General features: G+C 46.2%; 1 protein-coding gene across 1 annotated transcript in view; it reads right to left on the bottom strand.

Annotated features, from left to right (window-relative positions):
- Positions 1-298: 298 nt before the first annotated feature.
- Positions 299-20,944, bottom strand: part of LOC129041403 (putative uncharacterized protein FLJ44672) — a 72,480-nt gene continuing 51,834 nt past the window's right edge. The window contains exons 11-20 of the mRNA XM_063668342.1: positions 15,110-15,472; positions 14,853-14,976; positions 13,389-13,481; positions 13,144-13,267; positions 12,264-12,462; positions 11,711-11,804; positions 11,337-11,401; positions 10,854-11,058; positions 5,744-5,866; positions 299-2,604 (exon numbers count right to left, since the gene is read on the bottom strand). Coding sequence (XP_063524412.1) covers positions 414-1,358 — 945 coding nt within the window. The 5' untranslated portion in view covers positions 1,359-2,604; positions 5,744-5,866; positions 10,854-11,058; ... (5 more) ...; positions 14,853-14,976; positions 15,110-15,472 and the 3' untranslated portion in view covers positions 299-413. The remainder of the gene's footprint in view (positions 2,605-5,743; positions 5,867-10,853; positions 11,059-11,336; positions 11,402-11,710; positions 11,805-12,263; positions 12,463-13,143; positions 13,268-13,388; positions 13,482-14,852; positions 14,977-15,109; positions 15,473-20,944) is intronic.

Below are 20,944 nucleotides of genomic sequence, written 5' to 3'. Positions count from 1 at the left end.
GGCTGCTGCCAGGCAGGCAGAAACTTGGCCTGGGGCAGCTGCCATGAGGCAAGAGCTGGGCCTGGAGAGGCTCCTGGGATGCAAGAGCAGGCCCTGCAAAGATTGTTCTCAAGTCAAAGTTGGGCCTGAACATGCCACTGGGAAGCAAGTAGGCCTGGAGAGTTTGACTTGAGGAAGTTTTGGGCCTACCGCAGCTGCCATGAGCTGTGCAGGAACTGGGCCAAAAGAGGTTGTTGTGAGGCAGCAGACTCAGCCACGAGGAAGAGCTGAGCCTAGAGAAGCCACCCTGAGGCAGAGGCTGGGCCTGTAGAGGCCAATAGGAGGCAGGAACTGAGCCTGCAGAGGCCAACTTAAGGAGCCTTTGGGCCTTCAGAGGCTGCCAGGAGGCAGTAGCTGGGACTAGAGAGGCTGAATTAAGGAAGTTTTAGGCCTGGAGATGACATCCCAGGGAAGGAGCTGGGCCTGGAGAGGCCACCATGAGGCATGAGCTGGGTGTAGAGGCCAGTGTGAGATAGGACCTGGGCCTGTCCAGGCTGCTGGGAGACAGGCAGGAACCTGACCAGGGGAAGGTTGCCATGAGACAAAAGTTGGGCCTGGTAAGGCCCTTGTGACTCATAAGCTTGGCCTAAGAAGGCCACCGAGTGGCAGGAGCTGGGTGTGTAGAGGCTGCTGAAAGACAGGAGCTTGGCTTGGGGGGGGCGCCGCAGTGAGGCAGATATTGGGCCTGAAGAATCTGCTGTGAGGCCGATGGGAGGCAGGAGCTGGGCCTGGAGAGGCCACCAAGATGCAGGAGCTGGGCCTGGAGAGGCTGCCAATAAGCATGAGCTGGGCCTAAAGAAGCCAGTGTGAGGCAAGAGATTAGCCTGGAGAGGCCAACTTGAGGAAGATTTTGGCCTGGAAAGCCTGTCAGGGACAGGAGCTGGGCCTGGAGAGGCCACCGTGAGGCATGAGCTGGGCCCAATGACAACAATGTGAGGCAGGAACTGGGCCTGTCGAGGCTGCTGGAAGGCAGGCAGGAACTTGGCCGGGGATGATCTCCGTGAGGCAAGAGCTGAGCCTGGAGAGGCCACTGTCACGCAGGAGCTGGCCCTGTTCAGGCCACCGGGAGACAGAAGTGTGTGCTGGAGAACTTGATGTGAGGAAGTTTTGGGCCTACAAAGGCCACCAGGAGCTGAGCAGGAGCTGAGTGGAAACACATTGTTGTGAGGCAGGAGGTGGGCCTGGAGATGCAGCCAGGAGGAAGAGCTGGGCCTGGAGAGGCCCACTTGAGGAAGTTCTGGGCCTGGAGAGGCTGCCAAAAGGCAAAAGCTGGGCCGGAATGGCCACTGTGAGGCATAAGCTTGGTCTAGAGAGGTCATTGGGAGGCAAGAGCTGGGCCTGTAGAGGCTGCTGAAAGGCAGCAGATTGGCATGGGGGGCTGCGGTGAGGCAGAGGCTGGGCCTGGAGAGTCTGCTGTGAGGCAGAGGTTGAGCCTGTAGAGGCAGGAGTTGGACCTGGAATGGCAGACTTGAGAACGTTCTTGGTCTGGAGAAGCCACCAGGATGCAGGAGCTAGGCCTGGAGAGGCCACCGAGAGGCATGAGCCATGCCTAAAGAGGCCAGTGTTAGGCAGGAGCTCTGCCTGAAGAGGCCGACTTGAAGTTTTGGGCATGGACAGCCTGTTGGGGGGCAGGAGCTGGGCCTGGAGAAGCCACCGTGAGGCATAAGCTGGCACTAATGACGTTAGTGTGAGGCAGGATCTGGGCCTATCAAGGCTGCCAGGAGGCAGGTAGGAAACTGTTCAGCGAAGACCTCCGTGAGGCAAAAGCTGGGCCTGGAGAGTCTGCTGGGAGGTAACAGCTGGCCCTGGAGAGGCCATTGTCACGCAGGAGCTGGGCCTGGAGAGGCCATTTTCACGCAGGAGCTGGGCCTGTCCAGGACATTGAGAGGCAGAAAGTGGGCCTGGAAAGCTTGACTTGAGGCAGTTTTGGGCCTACAAAGGCCACTAGGAGCTGGGCAGGAGCTGAGCCAAAAGAGGTTGTTGTGAGGCAGAAGTTGGGCCTCCAGGCACAGCCAGAAGAAAGAGCTCGGCTTGTAGAGGCCACCTGGAGGCAGCAGCTGGGCCTGGGAGACTGACAGAAGGCAGGAGCTGGGCCTTGAGGGGCCGACTTGTGGACATTTTGGGCCTGGATAGGCCACCCAGAGGCAGGAGCTGGGACTAAACAGGCTGTTTTAACGCAGGAGCTGGGCTTGTACAGGCTGCCGGGAGGCAGAAGGTGAGCCTCAAGACACCACTGTAAAACAGGAGCTGGGTCTTGGAGGGTGGCTGTGAGGCAAAAGCTGGCCCTTGGGAGGCTGATGAGAGGCAGGAGCCGGGCCTGGTGAGGTCAATTTGAGAAAGTTCTGGGCCTGGAGAGAAGGCTGGGAGGCAGGAGCTGGGCCTAAAGAGGCCGTTGTAATGATGGAGCCACGCCTGTGGAGGCTGCCGTGAGGCAGTAGCCTCATCTGCAGAGACTGTCGTGAGGTAGGGTATGGGACTAAATAGGACATTGGGTGCCATGAGCTTGGTCTGTAGAGGCTGACTGGAGAAAGTTCTAGGCCTGAAGAGGCTGCTGGGAGGCAGGAGCTGGGCCAAAAGAGTCAAACACATTACATTTATTAGGTACTTTATTTCCCCTATTATGTTGTAAGATATAATGAAATCATAGAATTCACCATAATGTAGCATCAGTGGCTGTGTTAAGCCTGTTTTCCTGTGACTAGATGGTCCCATCCTCTGAGCATGATGGGAGAAAGTGACAGATCATCAGGCATTAGATTCTCATAGGGACAGCGCAACCTAGATCTCTCACATGCACGGTTCACAAATAGGGTGTGAGCTCCTATGAGAATCTAATGCTGCTGCTGACCTGAGAGAAGGCGGAGCTCAGGCAGAAATGTGAACAAAGGGGAGTGGCTGTAAATACAGATGAAGCTTCCCTCACTCGACACCACTCACCTCCTGCTGTGTGGCTCCTTACAGCTCCATGGCTCAGGGGTTGGGGACCCCTGCTCAAGTGCATCCAAAAGGACCCTTCCCACACCACTCTTCATAGTGGTCAAGTGCAGCAACCACTTAACTCCCAAGGCATGTGCCTCAGCTGGCATTTCATCACAATCAACAGTAAGTGGTAGCTTGAGTCATTGTGAGGTCACTTCCTGGAAATCACCAGCATCCCATTTCCCATTGGCAAGGAGCTCAGCACTGCCCCTTGGATAACCAAACCTATGCCCAAATCCCATCTGTGTGGGTTTATCTCCTGGGACCCTTCCTAGCATATTAGTCAGAGTCCAATCAGGAGACATAAACCACTCAAAAGTTTAAAGTGGTAAAATTTAATACAGAGAATTATTCATTATAACGGGGAACAGCACAATGAGAGATTGGCTAGCACAAACTAAAGAGAACTCTAGAAAATAAAAGACTAGTACAGGCCAGACATCACGGCTCATGCCTGAAATTCCAGCAATTTCAGAAGCCAACGCAGGAGGATTGCTTGAGGCCAGGAGCTAGAGACCGGCCTGGACAGCACAGCAAGACCCTGTCTCTATCCAAAAAAAGAAAAAAATTAGCTGGGAGTGCTGGTGCACACTTGCAGTCCCAGCTACTCGGGAAGCTGACATGGGAGGGTAGTTTGAGCATGGGAGGTCAAGGCTGCGGTGAGTCATGATTATGCCATTACAGTCATCAAGCCTGGGTGACACAGCAAGACCCTGTCTCAAAGAACAAAACAACAACAACCATTTACAGACAGAAAGGAAATAGAGCTAATAAGCTAAGGAAAGATGTTAAAATGTGACAAATAAAGTAACATGAGGTCTTTTATCTATTTAAAACAATGAAAAAAACTTATTAAATTATAATACCCTGTGCTGGCAGAGGTGCAGTGAAATGGACACTTTCTTGTATTATGAGGGGTGTTTTAAGTAGTACATAGCCTTCCAGGGTAAAGCTTGGCAATTTTTTAAAATAATAAAGACAGGGTCTCACCTTACTGCCTCCTCCAACTCTTGGCCTCAAGCAATTGTCCTGTCTTAGCCTCCAAAGGGCTGGGATTATAGCTGGGAGGCACCCAAAACCTTGTCAGTTTACATCAAGGGCAAATAGAATGTCCATTCACCATGACTCACAGTAATCTTACTTCTGGAAATACCTTAGGGAGGCAATTCAATCTAAACAAAAGGTCAACTGTACAAACTCAAGTGAAAATCTAGGAGTGATTGAAGACAGAGTAGTTAAGTGAAATAAGAAACAGTTATAAGAAACTAAACTATGATATTTATAGGCATCTAGTAAAAGGTCACTTCATGTTAGCTGCTACTTTTTTGAGACGGAGTGTCACTCTGTCACTCAGGCTGGAGTGCAGAGGCCTGATCATGACTCACTACAATCTCAGCTTCCCTGAGCTCAGGCGATCTTCCCACCTCAGCCTCCCAAGTAGCTGGGACTACAGGAACACGTCACCACACTAGGCTAATTCATGTATTTTTCTGTAGGGATGGTGACTCCCTTTGTTTCCGAGACCTGTCTCAAACGCTTGACCTCAAGCCATCCTCCTGCCTCAGCCTCCCAAAGTATTGTGATTAATGGTGTGAGCAACCACACTTGGCCAGCTGCTACTTTTATCAATATTATTATTCCACCCTATTAAAAATTATTTGTCATTACAAATTATTATTTTAAAGGCTACAGAACAGTATGTGTCCTACAGCATAATTGTAAAACCACATACAGTTGTCCCTTGGTATACAGAGAGAATTCGTTCCAGCCACCTATCTCTGCATATATCAAAATCTATGCATACTCACATTTCGCAGTCATCCCTCTGGAACCCACATACAGAAAAAGTCCAAATATGAGTTGGGCATAGAGGCAAGCACCTATAGTCTCAGCCACTTGGGAGGCTGAGGTGGGAGGATTGCTTGAGCCTGGAAGGTTGAGACTACAGCACCACCACACTCCAGCCTGGACAACCAAGCAAGACCTTGTCTTGGGGGGGGGGGGAAACAGGTTAGAAATTATCTAATGAGGTTTGTTGGGTAAAACTCCATATAAGCAAAATATATATTAATGAAGCAAATCATGATAAATTAGTACAACGGACTTTTTGGAGTCTCTGACAATAAAGGTAAGAAAAATGCAAAACACAGAGATAGATGGTAAAAAAAAAGAAATTAGGGAAGCATTCTATATGTCTAATAAGAAGATGCTAGCCATGTTTGTGCAGCAGCAGTATGTCGCAATACGACATACCTTGGAGAAAAGTTAACCGATGAGGAAGTTGATAAAAATGATCAGAGAAGCAAAATACTGATAGCGATAGTCAATAAACCACGAAGAATTTCCATAAGTGATGTCAGCAAAGTGGGAATATTGTACAGTGTGTGTTGAAGTTCTTATACAACAGTTTATTTGCCTTTTTTTTTTGTGAGGAACATATATACTACAAGTTCTTCTTGCTGTCGAAAGAATATGTGTGAATAAGTTATTTGAACTTACTCTTCTGTTTTTCTACTTTTCCTGCCATCATCCCACAGCCTTTAGACATTTTTTACCTTTTTAGAAAATTGAACAAGCGCTTGTTGTCATGGTTCATACCTCTAGGATGGGAGGCAGGGGTGGAAGGGTCACCTGAGGCCAGGAGTTTGACACCAGCCTGGCCAATAAAGTGAGACCCCATGTCTACAAAACAATTTAAAAATTAGCCAGGTGTCATCATGTATACCTACAGTCCCAGCTACTCAGGAGGCTGAGGCAGGAGGATCCTTAGCCCAGGAGTTCAAAGCTGCAGTGAGCTGTGATGGCACCACTGTACTCCAGCCTGAGTGACAGGGTGAGATCCCATCTCCTAAAAGAAAAGAGAAAAAAAGAAAATAGATTAAGTAGCAAGTTCCATGTGCCTTACTTTGAATATTTCTAAACTAGAAGTTCTCAATCTTTTGGGGTCTAGCATCCTTTTACATTTTTTAACTTTATTGAAGATCTCTAAGACTTTTTCTTTATATAAATATATTAAAATTAGAAAATATAACTAAATTTTAAAAATATTATTACATATTAATAAAACCATTACATGTTGATATAATACAAATTTTTAAAAATATTTAATATTCATTACATATTAATAATAAAATCATTACATGTTAATACTCTTTTTTTTTTTTGGAGATGGAGTCTCGCTATTTCACCCAGGCTGGAGTGAAGTGGCGCGATCTCGGCTCACTGCAACCTCCATCCCCAGGCTCAAGTGATTCTCCTGCCTCTGCCTCTCAAGTAGCTGGGCAGGTGCCCACCACCATGCCCGGCTAACTTTTGTGTTTTTTCAGTAGAAACGGGGTTTCACCATGTTGGCCAGGCTGGTCTCGAACTCTTGACCTCAGGTGATCCATCCCCTTTGGTCTCCCAAAGTGCCAGGATTACAGGCATGAGCCACTGCACCCACCCCAATTAATACATTTTTAAAAACACTGATTAGTCAGGCAACAACACTGGGCAGCGGTCTCCTCATTCCCGGAAGTACAAACCCCACTGCACGGCTCTGAGGTTGCAAGGGCTGCAGAGACAAAAGGCTCTAACTTGAGATTTCATTATTTTATTTGTATTTCTGTTTGTACTGTGAGACAGGTCGTGCTCTGTCACCCAGACTGGAGTGCAGTTGTGTACTTACAGCTCACTGCAGCCACAATCTCCTGGGCTCAAGCCATCTTGCTGTCTCAGCTCCCCAGTAGCTGGTACTACAGTTGAGTGCTACCATACCTGGCTATTTTTTAAATTTTTTGTAGAGTGAGGGGTCTTGCTATATTGCCCAAGCTGGCCTCAAACTCCTGACCTCAAGAGATCTGCCCACCTCAGCCACCTGAGTAGCTGGGACTACAAGTATACATCACCATGCCTAGCTACATTTATTTTATTAAATTTTGAAAAACATTTTTGTAGAGAAGAGGTCTTACTATGTTGCCCACGCTGGTCTTGAACTCCTGCCCTTAAAAGATACTCCCATCTCTGCTTCCCAAACAGCTGGGACTAGAGGCATGAGCCACTGCACTAGAATGAAGAGATTTCTTTAATCTAGCATCCCATACTTGGTAGGATTGAGAAAGGCAGTAGTGTTTTTTAAAATTACTTAATAATTCAGTAAGAATCAAACTCAACCTTGACCCCTGCCTTCTCTCACACCCCACATCTAGTCTGTCAGGAAATCCTGTTGACTGTCTTCAACACGTACTGAAGATCCCCACCCAGCAACTCCCTGGCCTCCTCCCCTACTTCTCTCCTCTGACCATCTCTCACCACCACCAAGACCCTGGTCAAGACCACTAACATCTCCTGCCTGATGTTGACACAGCTTGGCCCCCATGCTTCTACCCACATCTTCCCACAGCCTTTCTCAACTCAGCAGCCAGAGAATGCTTTTATATCAGGAGACAGATCACGTCGCCTCTCTGCTCAGAACCCTCCCACAGTTCCCATCTCAGTCAGAGTAAAAGCCAAAAACCCCCAGCAATAACCTCCCAGGGCTTATGTGATATGTATTGATCCCTTCCCCTAATTCTCTCCCTCTATCCTTCTGCTCCACTGGCCTCCTTCCAGAGCCTTAGACACACCTCAGACACTTTATTCTGTTTTTCTGCCTATAATCCTCTTCCCTCAGCACCTTGGCCAACTCCTTCCCCTCCTTCAAGTCTTTGCTCAATTTTCACTTAGGAGGCCACCCCTGACCATTCTATTTAACACTGCCATCTGTCCCCATGCCCACCATGCTCATGTCTTCTCTTTTTTTCTTCTTTCAGTCCCTCTCTCTTTCACAAGATCTCACTCTGTCACCAAGGCTGGAGTGCAGTGGTGCAATCGCAGCTCACTGTAACCTCAAATTCCCAGGCTCAAGCGGTCCTCCCACTTCAGCCTCCCTAGTAGCTGGGACTACAGGTGTATGCTATCATCCCTGGCTCATTTTTCTTATTTTATTATTTATTTTATTTTATTTATTTTATTTTTTATATATTTTATTTTATTTTATTTATATATTTTATTTTATTTTATTTTAAATTTTGAGACAGAGTTTCACTCTTCTTGCCCAGGCTGGAGTGCAATGGTGCAATCCCAGCTTTACTGCAACTTCCACCTCCTGGATCCAAGTGATTCTCCTGCCTCAGCCTCCCAATAGCAGGGATTACAGGTGCTTGTCACCATCCCTGGCTAATTTTTGTATTTCCAGTACAGACAAGGTTTTGCAATGTTGGCCAGGCTGGTCTCGAACTCCTGACCTCAGGTGATTCACCCACCTCGGCCTCCCAAAGTGCTGAAATTTCAGGCATGAGCCACCGTGCCCAGCCAATTCTTTTATTTTTCATAGAGACAAGGTCTCACCATGTTGCCCAGGCTGGTCTTGAACTCCTGGCCTCAAGTGATCCTCTTGTCTAAATTCCTGAAGGGCTGGGATTGCTGGCATTAGCCACCATGACTGGCTTCATGTTCATTTCTTCTTGCTGCTGCAACAGTTTGCAGTTTCTTACATTTAGTGGCTTAAAACACCACAAATCTACCATTTACAGTTCTGGGGGCCAGAAGCCCAAAATAGGTCTATTAAGGCTAAAGTCAAGGTGTCAGCAGGCTGCATTCCCTCTGGAGACTCTAAAGTGTTCCCTTAGCTTTTCCAGCTTCTAGAAGCCACCCACATTCCTTGGATCACGGCCCTTCACTCCATCTTCAAAGCTAGAAGTGAAGCATCTTCAAATCTCCCTCTCTGACTTCTGCTTCCATCACCACATCTCCTGCTCCAATTCTAACTCTCCTACCCTCTTTCTTTCATAAAGATCCTTGTGATTGCTGGGCATGGTGGCTCCCACCCATAATCCCAACACTGGGAGGTCAAGGCAGGAGAAACACTTGAAGCACAAAGTTCAAAACTAGCCTGAACAACATAGTGAGACCCCACCTCTAGAAAAAAATTAAAATAAATATTAGCCAGACATGGTGGTGTGCACCTGTAGTCCCAGCTACTTGAGAAGCTGAGGTGAGAAGATCACTTTAGCCCAGGAGTTTGAGATCGGCCTGGGTGACATAACTTAAATCTCATCTCTATGAAAATGAGCTGGGCATCAGTGACATGCATGTGTAGTCCCAGCTACTTGGGAGGCTGAGGAGGGAGAATGGCTTGATCTCAGGAGGTCAAAGCTATAGTGAGCTATGATCACATCACTGCACCCCAGTCTGGATGACACAGGGAGATTCTGTCTCAAAAAAAGAAAATAAATACATATTTAATCTCTGTCCCTGGTTCCTGGCACAGAGCTTCTAAAGCTCTTACAAAGACCTCAGTGATAGACATGATAGGAGCGTCTTTTGTTTTTAATATTTAGTCTTGGTCCCAGGTTTCTAATACAACAGCCTCTAAGAACTTTGGGGGCAACCACATGATTAGAGGCTTGGAACTTTCAGCCTCATGCACTGAACTCCAGGAGGAAGAGGGGCTGAAGACTGTCTTAAATCACCAGTAGCCAAAGATTTTATCAATCATGCTTCCATAATAAAGCCTCCATAAACACCCTGAATGGGGTTTGCAGAGCTTCTGGGGTTGCTGAACACAGGAGATGCTGGGAAGGTGGCATGTTCAACAGAGGGCATGGGAGCTCTGTGCCCCTCCTAACTTACCTTGCCCTGGGCATCTTTCTTTTCTTTTGAGACAGGGTCTGGCTCTTTTGTCCAGGCTGGAGTGCAGTGGCACAATCTCAGCTCACAGCAACCTAAGCCTCCCCAGTCCCCAGCTCAAGGCATCCTCTTGGCTCACCTTCCTTGGTAGCTGGAATAATAGGTGCACAACACTGCACCCGGGTATTTATTTTTATTTTTCTAACTTTTTGTAGAGATGGGTTTTCACCATGTTGCCCAGGCTGATCTCAAACTCCTGAGTTTAAGTAATCCTCCCACCTCAGCCTCCCAAAGTGCTGGAATTACAGACATGAGCTACCACATCCGGGAAGTACGTCTCTTTCACTGGCTGTTTCTGAGATGTATCCTTTACAATAAACCAGTAATAGGAAATGAACTGGCCAGATACAGTGGCTCACATCTGTAATCCTAGCACTTTAAGAGGATCACTTGAGCCCAGGAATTTGTGGCCAGCCTGGGCAACACAACAAGACCCCATCTCTACAAAAAATAAAAGAAATTGGCCAGATGTGGTGATGCAGGCATGTAGTCTCAGCTACTAGGGAGGCTGAGGTGGGAGGACCACTGGAGCCCAGGCAGTTGATGCTGCAGTGAGCTATGACTGCACCATTGCACACCAACCTGTGCAACAAAATGAGAACCTGTCTCTCAGAAGAAAATAAACTGTTTTTCCGAGTTCTGTAAACCATTCTAGCAAATTATTAAACCCAAGAAGAGGGTCATGGGAACCCCTGATTTGTAACAGGTTGGACAAAAGTACAGGTGACAACCCAGGACTTGCCATTTGCATCTGAAGTGAGGATAGTCTTGTGGGACTAAGCCCCTAACCTCTGGGGTCTGTGCTAACTCCAGGTAGTGTCAGAATAAAATTGTGGGATACCCAGTTAATATCCAGAACACTGGAGAACTTGGTGTACAAACTCCACACACACGTTCAGTCAAAAGTGCGTGAGTAGAGACAAACACAGGCTTTTCTGTCACCTGTCTACCTGCTTAACTGCATAGGAGAGGCAATACGTGGTGCTCATGAACAAAGCAAGCGTTAAAGTCAGACCAGACCCAACATTTGACTCAGTCTTAACATCCAGGTGAGCCTGGGCAAATCATTCATTATTCCTAAGTCTTCATCACTTCATTCATAAAATGGGGATAACTGTGGCACCTACCTGTGATTTTGTGAGAATTAATGAGATATTATTACGCTTGGTGTTATTGTGATCATTATACCTATTCCAAATTATTTGACAAGGACAGGGATGGATGATAACATCAAAACATTAGAAACTGTAGTGAGGTCTCTCAGGCAAAATTCCATACAATCAAATTTATTGTCGCTGCAAAGCATTACTGCCACACTTAATTCACCATTTCCTGAAAAAAAAATGTGCCAGCTTCATTGTTCAGGTCATTACAGTGCTGGTTTCCCTGCCTGGGCAGCTCACTCCATCCCATCCCAGCCCTTTCCCCATCCCTCCACCTCCCCCCTTCCCTCCCCATTCTCATACAACTCTTCCTCATCTTTCAGGACTTGGTTTCAAAGGTCACCTTAACTGGAAGCTTCTCTCACCCTCCAGAAGAGCTTCCCATTGCACTTGATGCATGCACTATTATTTGATCATTTTTGAGTTATATTCCAAGTCTTTTTGTACCTGAATAACATGTTGCCCAGTCAGTCTCTCTTCCTGGACTCTGAAGTCTTTCATGGTAGATCCAGCTGGAAGTTGACAAAAAGACATTCTTTTGAAATAGAACGATGACACAGACAGACATAAGTTCTTAAATGTTTTAAATGGTATGTGAAACTTTAACAAAATTCAAAGGCTTCTGGGGAACATTTAGGAGGGAAAGTTACTGGGAATGTCATAAAGGATTAATTTGTATTTTATTTTATTTTATTTTTTGAGACAGAGTCTCATTCTGTCACCTAGGTTAAAGTGCAGTGGTGCAATCAGGGCTCACTGCAGCCTCGACCACCTGGGCTCAGGTAATCTCATTTAATTTTTATTTGGTTTAAAAAACTCACGTGTTGGTTGAGCGTGGTGGCTTATGCCTGTAATCTCAACACCCTGGGAGGCTGAGAGAGGTATATTACTGGAGGCCAGCAGTTTGAGATCAGCCTGGAAAACATATTAAGGCCCTGTCTCTACCAAAAAATAACAGAGTGAATGTGTGGAAGGCAATTTTTCCACAGACTGGGGGTGAAGGAAATGATTTCAGGATGTTTCAAATGCATTACACATATTGTGCACTTTATTTCTATTATTATTACATTGTAATATATAATAAAATAATTTTACAACTCACTACAATGTAGAATCAGTGGGATTGCTGAGCTTGTTTTCCTGCAACTAGACTGTCCATCTGGGGTGATGGGAGACAGTGACAGATCATCAGGCATTAGATTCTCATAAGGAGCACGAAACCTAGATCCCTCACATACACATAACAGGGTTCATGCTCCTAGGAGAGTCTAATGCTGCTGCTGATCTGACAGGACATGATGCTTAGGTGGTCATGCAAGTGATGGGAGGGCTAGAAATACAGACGAAGTTTCCCCTCACTTGCCTACTGCTCACCTCCGGCTCTGTGGCCCTGTGGTTGGAGACCCGTGCTCAAGTGCATCCGAAAGTATCCATCCCATGCCATTCTTCAGAGTCATCTTTACTGCCACAGTGGTCAAGTGTAGCACTCCTAAGCTCGCAGGGCCTATGGCTCAGCTGGCATTTCATCACAATCAACAGTAAGTGGTAGCTTGAGTCATTGTGAGGTCACTTCCTGGAAATGACCAGCATCCCATGTCCCACTGGAAAGGAGCTGAGCACTGCTCCTTGGATAACCAAACCTATGCCCAAATCCCATCTGTGTGCATCTATCTCCCGGGATCCTTCCTATTATCAATTCTGTATTCGTAGGAGTCCAATCAGGAGACACAAGCCACTCAAAAGTTTAAACTAGAATGAGGAAAGTGGCTCACACTTGTAATCCCAGCATTTTGGGAGGCCAAGGTGGGTGGATCGCTTTGAGCTCAGGAGTTTGAGACCAGCCTGGGAAACATTGTGAAACCCCATCTACAAAAAACACAAAAACTAGCCAGATGTGGTGGCATATATCTGTAATCTCACCTACTCAGGAAGCTGAGGCAGGAGAACTGCTTGAGCCTGGCAGGTGGAGGTTACAGTGAGCAGAGATTGTGCCACTGCACTCCAGCCTGGGTGATAGCGTGAGACCCGATTTCAAAAAAAGAAAAAGAAGAAGAAGAAAAACAATATATGTAAATTTAGTATAAAAAGTATTAATTTTGGCCAGGTGCAGTGGCTCACGTCTGTAATCCCAGCACATTGGGAGGTAGAGGTAGGCAGATCACCTGAGGTCAGGAGTTCGAGACCAGCCTGACCAACATGGAGAAACCCCGTTTCTACTAAAAATATAAAATTAGCCAGGCGTGATGGCACATACCTGTAAATCCCAGCTACTTGGGAGGCTGAGGCAGGAAAATCGCTTGAACCCTGCAGGTGGATGTTGTGGTGAGCCGAGATCACGCCATTTCACTTCAGCCTGGGCAACAAGAGCTACACTCCATCTCAAAAAAAAAAAAAATTAATTTTAACAGAGGATCAGCATACTGAGGGACACACTAGCACAAATTAAAGACAACTCTAGAGAATACACAACTAGCAGAGACCAGGCATGGTGACTCAAACCTGTAATCCCAGCTACTTGGGAAGCCTAGGCAGGAGGATCGCTTGAGGCCAGGAGTTGGAGACCAGTCTGACAAACATAGTGAGACCCTGTGTCTACCAAGAAAAGAAAAAAATTAGCCAGGTGTGGTGGTGGTGCACACCTGTAGTTCCAGCTACTTGGGAGTCAAGGTTGGGAGGATCCCTTGAGCCTGGAAGTCTAGGCTACAGTGAGCCAAGATCCTGCCACTGCACTCCAGCCTGGGCAACAGAGACCCTGTCTTAGAAATAAGATAAGATAAGATAAGACAAGATGGGATGAGGTAAGATGAGATAAAATAAAATAAAATAAAAGTGTTTATCCCCCTATGGGAATCTCCTCCGGCCCTCTCTGGAACCTCACTTGTCAGTTCTTCCTCCCACTTCCCTGTATCTTTAACCTATCCCCCGCTTTTAGCTCCTTCCCACCATCATTTAAATTACTCAAACTTCTTCTATTTTAAAAACCTCTCCCTAAACTCAGTGTGTCCCCTGCTTTAGGTCTCCAGCATACCCACTGAGCCATCTGCTCCCCCTGGTGCCTTCTCCACACAGCAGCCTGAGCCATGTCTCTAATCCATTAATCTCGTCACGTTACTCCCCCATTTACATCACTTCTCCTTGTCTCGGGGATTAAGTCCAAACTCCTTAAAAGCCCCTGCTCTGCCCTGCCTTGCAAGGCAGCCTCACTGCTTGCCCTTCTCCATTTTACTTGCTGTAGAGTCCAACTGAGCCTCATCTGCCCCCTGAATTGGGAATTAGATTCTCATAAGGAGTTGAATCCTGAATCCACATTCTTTCCCCTCTGGGAGTCTCTGAAGTAGGTGATGCCCTCTGCTTAGAGTACACTTCCCCTTAAATCTCTACTCTCTTCCTGGCTAGCTTTGGCTCCTGTCACTTGTCCACTTTGGCATGACCTCCTCCTGGAAGCCTTCCTTGACTCTCCAGATTCTCAGGAGCATGGGAGGTGAAGTGCTCCTCCCATGAATGGATGGAGATTAGCGAGTATGTGTTATTCATGCTTAATTCACTAGTGCTTAGCTGAGTGCCTGGCACAAAACAGTTACTGTGGTGGCCAAAGTAATGACCCCCCCCACCAATTGCTCATGTCCTATATTACAATGCACAAATACATAGGAAGGGGGAATTAAGAGTGCAGATGAAATTAATGTTGCTAATCAGCTGACCTTAAAACAAGATTATCCTTGAGTATCTAAAAGAGCCCATGTAATTACAAGTGCTCTTTAAATGTGGAAGAGGGAGGCAGAAAGTTAAGAACCAGAGATGGTGGGCACAATGGTTTATACCTGTAATACCAATACTTTGGGAGGCCAAGGCAGGAAATTCCCTTGAGTGCAGGAGTTCAAGGCCAGCCCTGGCAACATAGTGAGAGGCCCCATCTCTACCAAAAAAATAATAATAATAATCACCGTGTGTCACAGTGCTTACCTGTAGTCCCAGCTACTGGGAAGGTTGAAGTGGTAGGATCGCTTGAGCCTGGGAGTTTGAGGCTACAATGAGCCATGATAGGACCACTGAACTCCATCCTGAGTGACACAGCAAGGTCCTGTTTCTAAAGAAAAAAAAGGACATTGGAATCAGGATCCCCTCCATCCTAAGGTGCCTACAATGCATCTCTCTCTGCAAACGAGTAAACATCATCCTCCAACTCCTCACAGAGTGGAGCAGCAGGAAAACTCCCTCACCTCATTTCTGTGCAGTTTGGGAGGCCTGGACAGCCCAATAACCAGCTCCTTGCTGATGACGCGATCGGGAAATGGCTGGAGTTGAGCTAAGGAGAATTTGGATCCTTCTTTCTTTTGGTTCTCAAGAGGCAGGGTAGGGGTCAGGCATGGTGGCTCATACGTGTAATCCTTGCACTTTGGGAGGTCAAGGTGAGAGGATCGCTTGAGGCCAGGAGCTCAAGATCAGCCTGGGCAACATAGCAAGACCCGGGTGGCATGCACCTGTGGTCCCCACTACTTGGTAGGATGAGATGGGAGGATTGATCACTGAATCCCAGCAGTTTCAGGCTACCATCAGCCATGATCACACCACTGCACTCCAGCCTGTGTGATAGAAACAGACCATGTCTCAAAAAGTAAAAAAAAAAAAAAAAAAAAAGAGAGACTATAGGCAGGCACCACCACACCACCACATCTGGCTAATTTTTAAATATTCTGCAGAGATGAGGTCTTGCTAGGTTGCCAAGGCTGGTCTAAAACTCCTGGCATCAGGCTGGGCATGAGGGCTCATGCCTGTAATCCCAGCACTTTGGGAGGCCAAGGCAGGCAGATCACCTGAGGTCAGGAGTTTGAGACCAGCCTGACCAACATGGTGAAACCCCATCTGTACTAAAAGTGCAAAAACTAGCTGGGCAGTAGTGGCATGTGCCTGTAATCTCAGCTACTCGGGAGGCTGAGGCAGAAGAATCACTTGAACCTGGGAGGCGGAGGCTGCAGTGAGCCGAGATCGCACCACTGCACTCCACCCTGGGTGACAGAGTGAGACCGTCTCAAAAAATAAAAAAAAATACAAAGAAAGAAAAACAAAAACAAACAAAAAAAACTCCCAGCATCAAGAGATCTTCCTATCTCACCCTCCCAATGCCCTGGGATTATAATTTTTGTTTAGAATAATTGAAGACACTTGTTCTTACACTGCTTTAAGGTATAAAGGAAAAAAAAAAAGACAATAACAAATGTTGGTGAAGGCCGGGCACAGTGGCTCAGCCTGTAATTCCAGAATTTTGGGAGGCTGAGGTGGGCAGATCACTTGAGGCCAGAAGTACGAGACCAGCCTAGCCAACATGGTAAAACCCCATTACTACAAAAAAATATGAAAATTAGCCAGGCATGGTGGTGTGTACCTATAATTCCCAGCTACTCAGGATGCTGACATGAGAGAATCACTTGTGCCTGGGAGGTCAAGGCTATAGTGCACTGTGATGGCATTACTGTGCTACAGCCTGAGACACAGAGCAAGCCCCTGTCTAGAAAAAAAAAATGTCAGTGAAGACGTGGAGGAATTGGAACCCACATACATTACTGGTGGGAACATAAAATCATGTAACCAATTTGTTTGGGTATTTCTTTTCCTGTCATTTTAATTGGATTTTTCAAAAAATCAAGACAGGGTCTCACTATCTAGCCTAGGCTGGTCTTGAACTCATGGGCTCAAGCCACCTCCCAACTGAGCCTCCTGAGTAGCTGGGATTACAGGTGTGAGCCATTGCACCTAACTGGTATAGCCACTTTAGAAAACAGTCTGGCAGTGTCTCAAAATGCTAAGTGTACAGTCATCATATAATGCAACAATTTCACTCCTAGGCATATATCCCAGAGAAATAAAAATATATGTCCACACAAAAACTTGTACAGCAATCTTCATAGCACCATTATTCATAATGGCCAATACATGGAAAAAACCCAAATGTCCACCAACTGATGAACAGATAAACAAAATGCAGTGTGTCTCTAACATAGAATATTATTCAGACATAGAAGGAATGAAATATTGATACACACTATTACATAAAGGAACTTTGAAAACATTGTGCTAAGAGGGGAAAAAAAGCCACAAAAGACCACATATTATACAATTCTATTTGTCCAGGTTAGGCAAATCTATAGTGACAAAAAATCAATCAATGGTTGCCTAACGCTGGCAGCCAAGGCAGGTGGGGGGAGTAGGAGGTAGTGGCTAAGGGGTGCGGATTTCTCCTTTCATATAGGGTAATGAAAGATTCTAAAAGTGACTGTGGTGATTGACGTACAGCTCTGGGAATATTCTAAAACCTACTGAATTGCAGATTTCAATAAATAAAGTGAATGGTATGTGAATTGTATTTTAATAAAGCTATTATTTTAAATAATAATAATAAGGGGCTGGGCACAGGTGGTCATGCCTGCATGTAATCCCAGCTCTTTGGGAGGCTGAGGCAGGAAGATCACTTGAGGTCAGAAGTTTGAGCCCAGTCTGAGCAACCTAGAAAGATCCCGTCTCTATGATAAAAAAATAAAAAAAATTAGCTGGGCATGGTGGCACACGTCTGTAGTCCCAGCTACCTGGGAGACTGACATGGGAGGATTACCTGAGCCCAGGAGTTTGAAGCTACAGTGACCCATGATCATGTCACTGTACTGCAGCCTGGGTAACAGAGCAAGACCCTGTCTCTAAAAAGGAAAGAAAAGAAATGCAAGTTTTTATCACTTCGTGAGTGTAGCCAAGTTGGTGGAGAAATAGACAAGAATAAAAGGGCATTGAATAATGAGGGTGAGTGGCTGGTTAGGCTCAGTTGCCAGCTAATCAGCTTCTAAAAAATTCATTAGTAAAGTTACAGCTCTGGGGATAGCCATGCAGTCAAAGAATGAATGCTAAGTTCATTACAAATGCTCATGGTCTTTCTTTACATGCCTCCTAGTGAAAAATTCCTAAGTGTCTGAATAGGAAGTCTGCAATGATAGCAGCTATTTATTAAAGACTACAAAAAAGAAATGGATGCCACGCATGGTGGCTCACGCCTGTAATCTCTACACTTGGGGAGGCCTAGGCAGGCAGTTCACCCGAGGTCAAGAGCTCGAGACCCGCCTGGCCAACATGGTGAAACCCTGTCTCTACTAAAAATACAAAAATTAGCTGGGTGTGGTAGCATGTGGCTGTAATCCCAGCTACTCGGGAGGCTGAGGCAGGAGAATTGGTTGAGCCCAGCAGGAGGAGGTTGCAGTGAGCCAAAATCATGCCATCGCACTCCAGCCTGGGCGACAAAAGCAAGACTCTGTCAAAAAAAAAAAAAAAAAAAGAAATGGCATCTTTTTCAAGAATGACATAGTTTCATGATAAAAAAAGTTCTAATTTTGCATTTTGATTTGATTTAGCCAATATGACACCAATCTTGGATAAAGTGCAAACAACGCAATTTCATTTTCTCATTAATCAAAACTGATTTGGTAGTCTAATATCAATTCTGATCTTTTAAAAAACTGATCAGATAAAAAAAATTATGGAATGATGGAGCCAATAAGATGTTACAATTTCTTTTAAGAAGAATTTCAAAACCCACACATATCTGAGATGAGCAAGTATGAGGAAACATATTTGATTACTATATTTAAAAATAAACTGATTATGTATCCAACAGCAACTGGAAAGAGGTCTCCTCATCCACAGCCACACAAACCCAATCACACAGCTCTGCGGTTGCAAGGACTGCATAGCCTAGAAAGGACTGGTCTGACTTCAGATTTCATTTCATTTGTATTTGTATTTTGAAACAGGGTCCCACTCTGTCACCTAGGCTGGAGTGCAGTGGTATAATCATAGCTCACTACAGCCTTCACCAACTGGGCTCAAGAGATGCTCCTGCCTCAGCTGCCCCAGCACCTGGGAATACAGGCAAGTAACACCATGTCACGCTATTATTTTTTTAATTTTTGTAAAGAGAGAAGTCTTGCTATATTGCCCAAGCTGGCCTCAAACTCCTAGCTTCAAGAGATCTGCCTACCTCAGCCTCCTGAGTAACTGAGGCCACAGGTACACACCACCATGTCCAGCTATATTTATTTTATTAAATTTATTTTTGTAGAGAGGAGGTCTTGCTATGTTGCCCAGGCTGCTCTCGAACTCATGGCCTTAAAACATACTCCCATCTCTGCCTCTCAAGCTGTTGGAACTATAGGTGTGAGACACTGCATCTGGCCTGACTTGAGATTTCTTTTATCTTGCATCCTTTACTTAGTAGGACTGGGAAAGGTAGCAGTGTTTTTTTTTTAATTACTTAATAATTCAATTAGAATCAAACTCAAGCTTGACTCCTGCCTTCTCTCGCAGTTCATATCCAGTCTGTCAGGAAATCCTATTGACTGACTTTAACACGTATCCGGGCTCTGACCATCTCTCACCACCACCATGACCCTGGTCAGGACCTCTACCATCTCCCACCTGGATGTTGCCACAGCTTGGCCCCCCATGCTTCTACCCAAATCTTCCCACAGTCTTTCTCAACTCAGCAGCCAGGGGGTGCTTTTAAATCAGGAGACAGATCATGTTGCCTCTCTGCTCAGAACCACCACGCAGTTCCCATTTTAGTCAGAGGAAAAGCCAAAGCCCCAGCAATGGCCTCCCAGGGCTTACATGATCTGTACTGATCCCAGCCCAGCAACTCCCTGGCTCCTCCCCTACTTCTCTCCCTCTATCTCTTTGCTCCACTGGCCTCCTTCCAGAGCCTCAGACACACCAGGCAGTTTCCTCCCAATGCCTTTATCCGTTGATTCAGCCTACAATGCTCTTCCCTCAGCACCTCAGCCAGCTCCATCCCCTGCTTCAAACTTTTGCTCAATTTTCACTTATAAGGCCAACCCTGACCACTCTACTTAACATTGCCATCTGTTCCCATTCCCAACATGCTCATTTTTTTCTTTCTTTTTGAAACAGAGTCTTGCTCTATTGCCCAGGATAAAGTACAGTGGTGCAGTCACAGCTCACAGCAACCTCAACCTCTCAGGCTTAAACAATCCTCCTGCCTTGGCCTCCCTAGGAGCTGAGACACCTGGCTAATTTTTTTTTCAATTTTTTTTTTTTTTTTTTTTTTTTTTTGAGACAGAGTCTCGCTGTCACCCAGGCTGGAGTACAGTGACGCAATCTCGGTTCACTGAAACTTCCGCCTCCTGGGTTCAAATGATTCTCCTGCCTCAGCCTCCTGAGTAGCTGGGACTACATACAGGTGCCCGCCACCATGCCCAGCTAATTTTTGTTTTTTTAGTAGAGACCGGGTTTCACCACGTTGTTCAGGTTGGTCTTGAACCCCTGAACTCAAGCGATCCACCACCTTGGCCTCCCAAAGTTCTGGGATTACAGGCTGAGACACTGCATCTGGCCCCAACCACATTTTTTGAGGCTTGGAACTTTCAGCCTCACTCGCTGAACTCCAGGAGGCAAAAGGGGCTGGAGATTGACTTAACGACCAATGGCCAATGATTTTATCATGCTTCCATGAAAACCCTAAACAATACGGTTTGGAGAGCTTCCGGGTTGCTGAACACAAGGAGGTGGTGGGAGGGTAGTGTGCCCAACAGAGGCATGGAAGTGCCCCTTCCCACTTACCTTACCCTGTGCATCTCTTTCATTGGCTGATCCTGAGATGCAGCCTTTACATTGAGCCAGTAATAGAAAATAAACTGGCCAGATGTGGTCGCTCATGCCAATAATCCCAGCACTTTCCCAGATCTTTTTACCTTGACCTCCAAAGTGGCTGGGACAATAGGCATGCATTAGTGTACCATCATACCTGGTTATTTTTTTTATTTTCAGTAGAGATAAGGTCTCACCATGTTTCCCAGGCTTGTTTCAAACTTCTGGGCTCAAGCAATCCTTTTGCCTCAGCATCTCAAAGTGCTGGGGTTACAGGTGTGGGCCATGGCCCAGCCTGGAACCATGCTACTTGTATAGTCTGCAGAACTGTAAGCCAAATAAACCTTTTTCCTTTATAAACCACCCAGCCTCAAGTGTTTCCTTATAGCAATGGAAAATGGACTAATACAGGA

This window comes from Pongo pygmaeus, chromosome 6 (genome assembly GCF_028885625.2).
Source record: "Pongo pygmaeus isolate AG05252 chromosome 6, NHGRI_mPonPyg2-v2.0_pri, whole genome shotgun sequence".
Lineage (NCBI taxonomy): Eukaryota > Metazoa > Chordata > Mammalia > Primates > Hominidae > Pongo > Pongo pygmaeus.
This window is presented reverse-complemented; position numbering and strand designations above follow the sequence as displayed.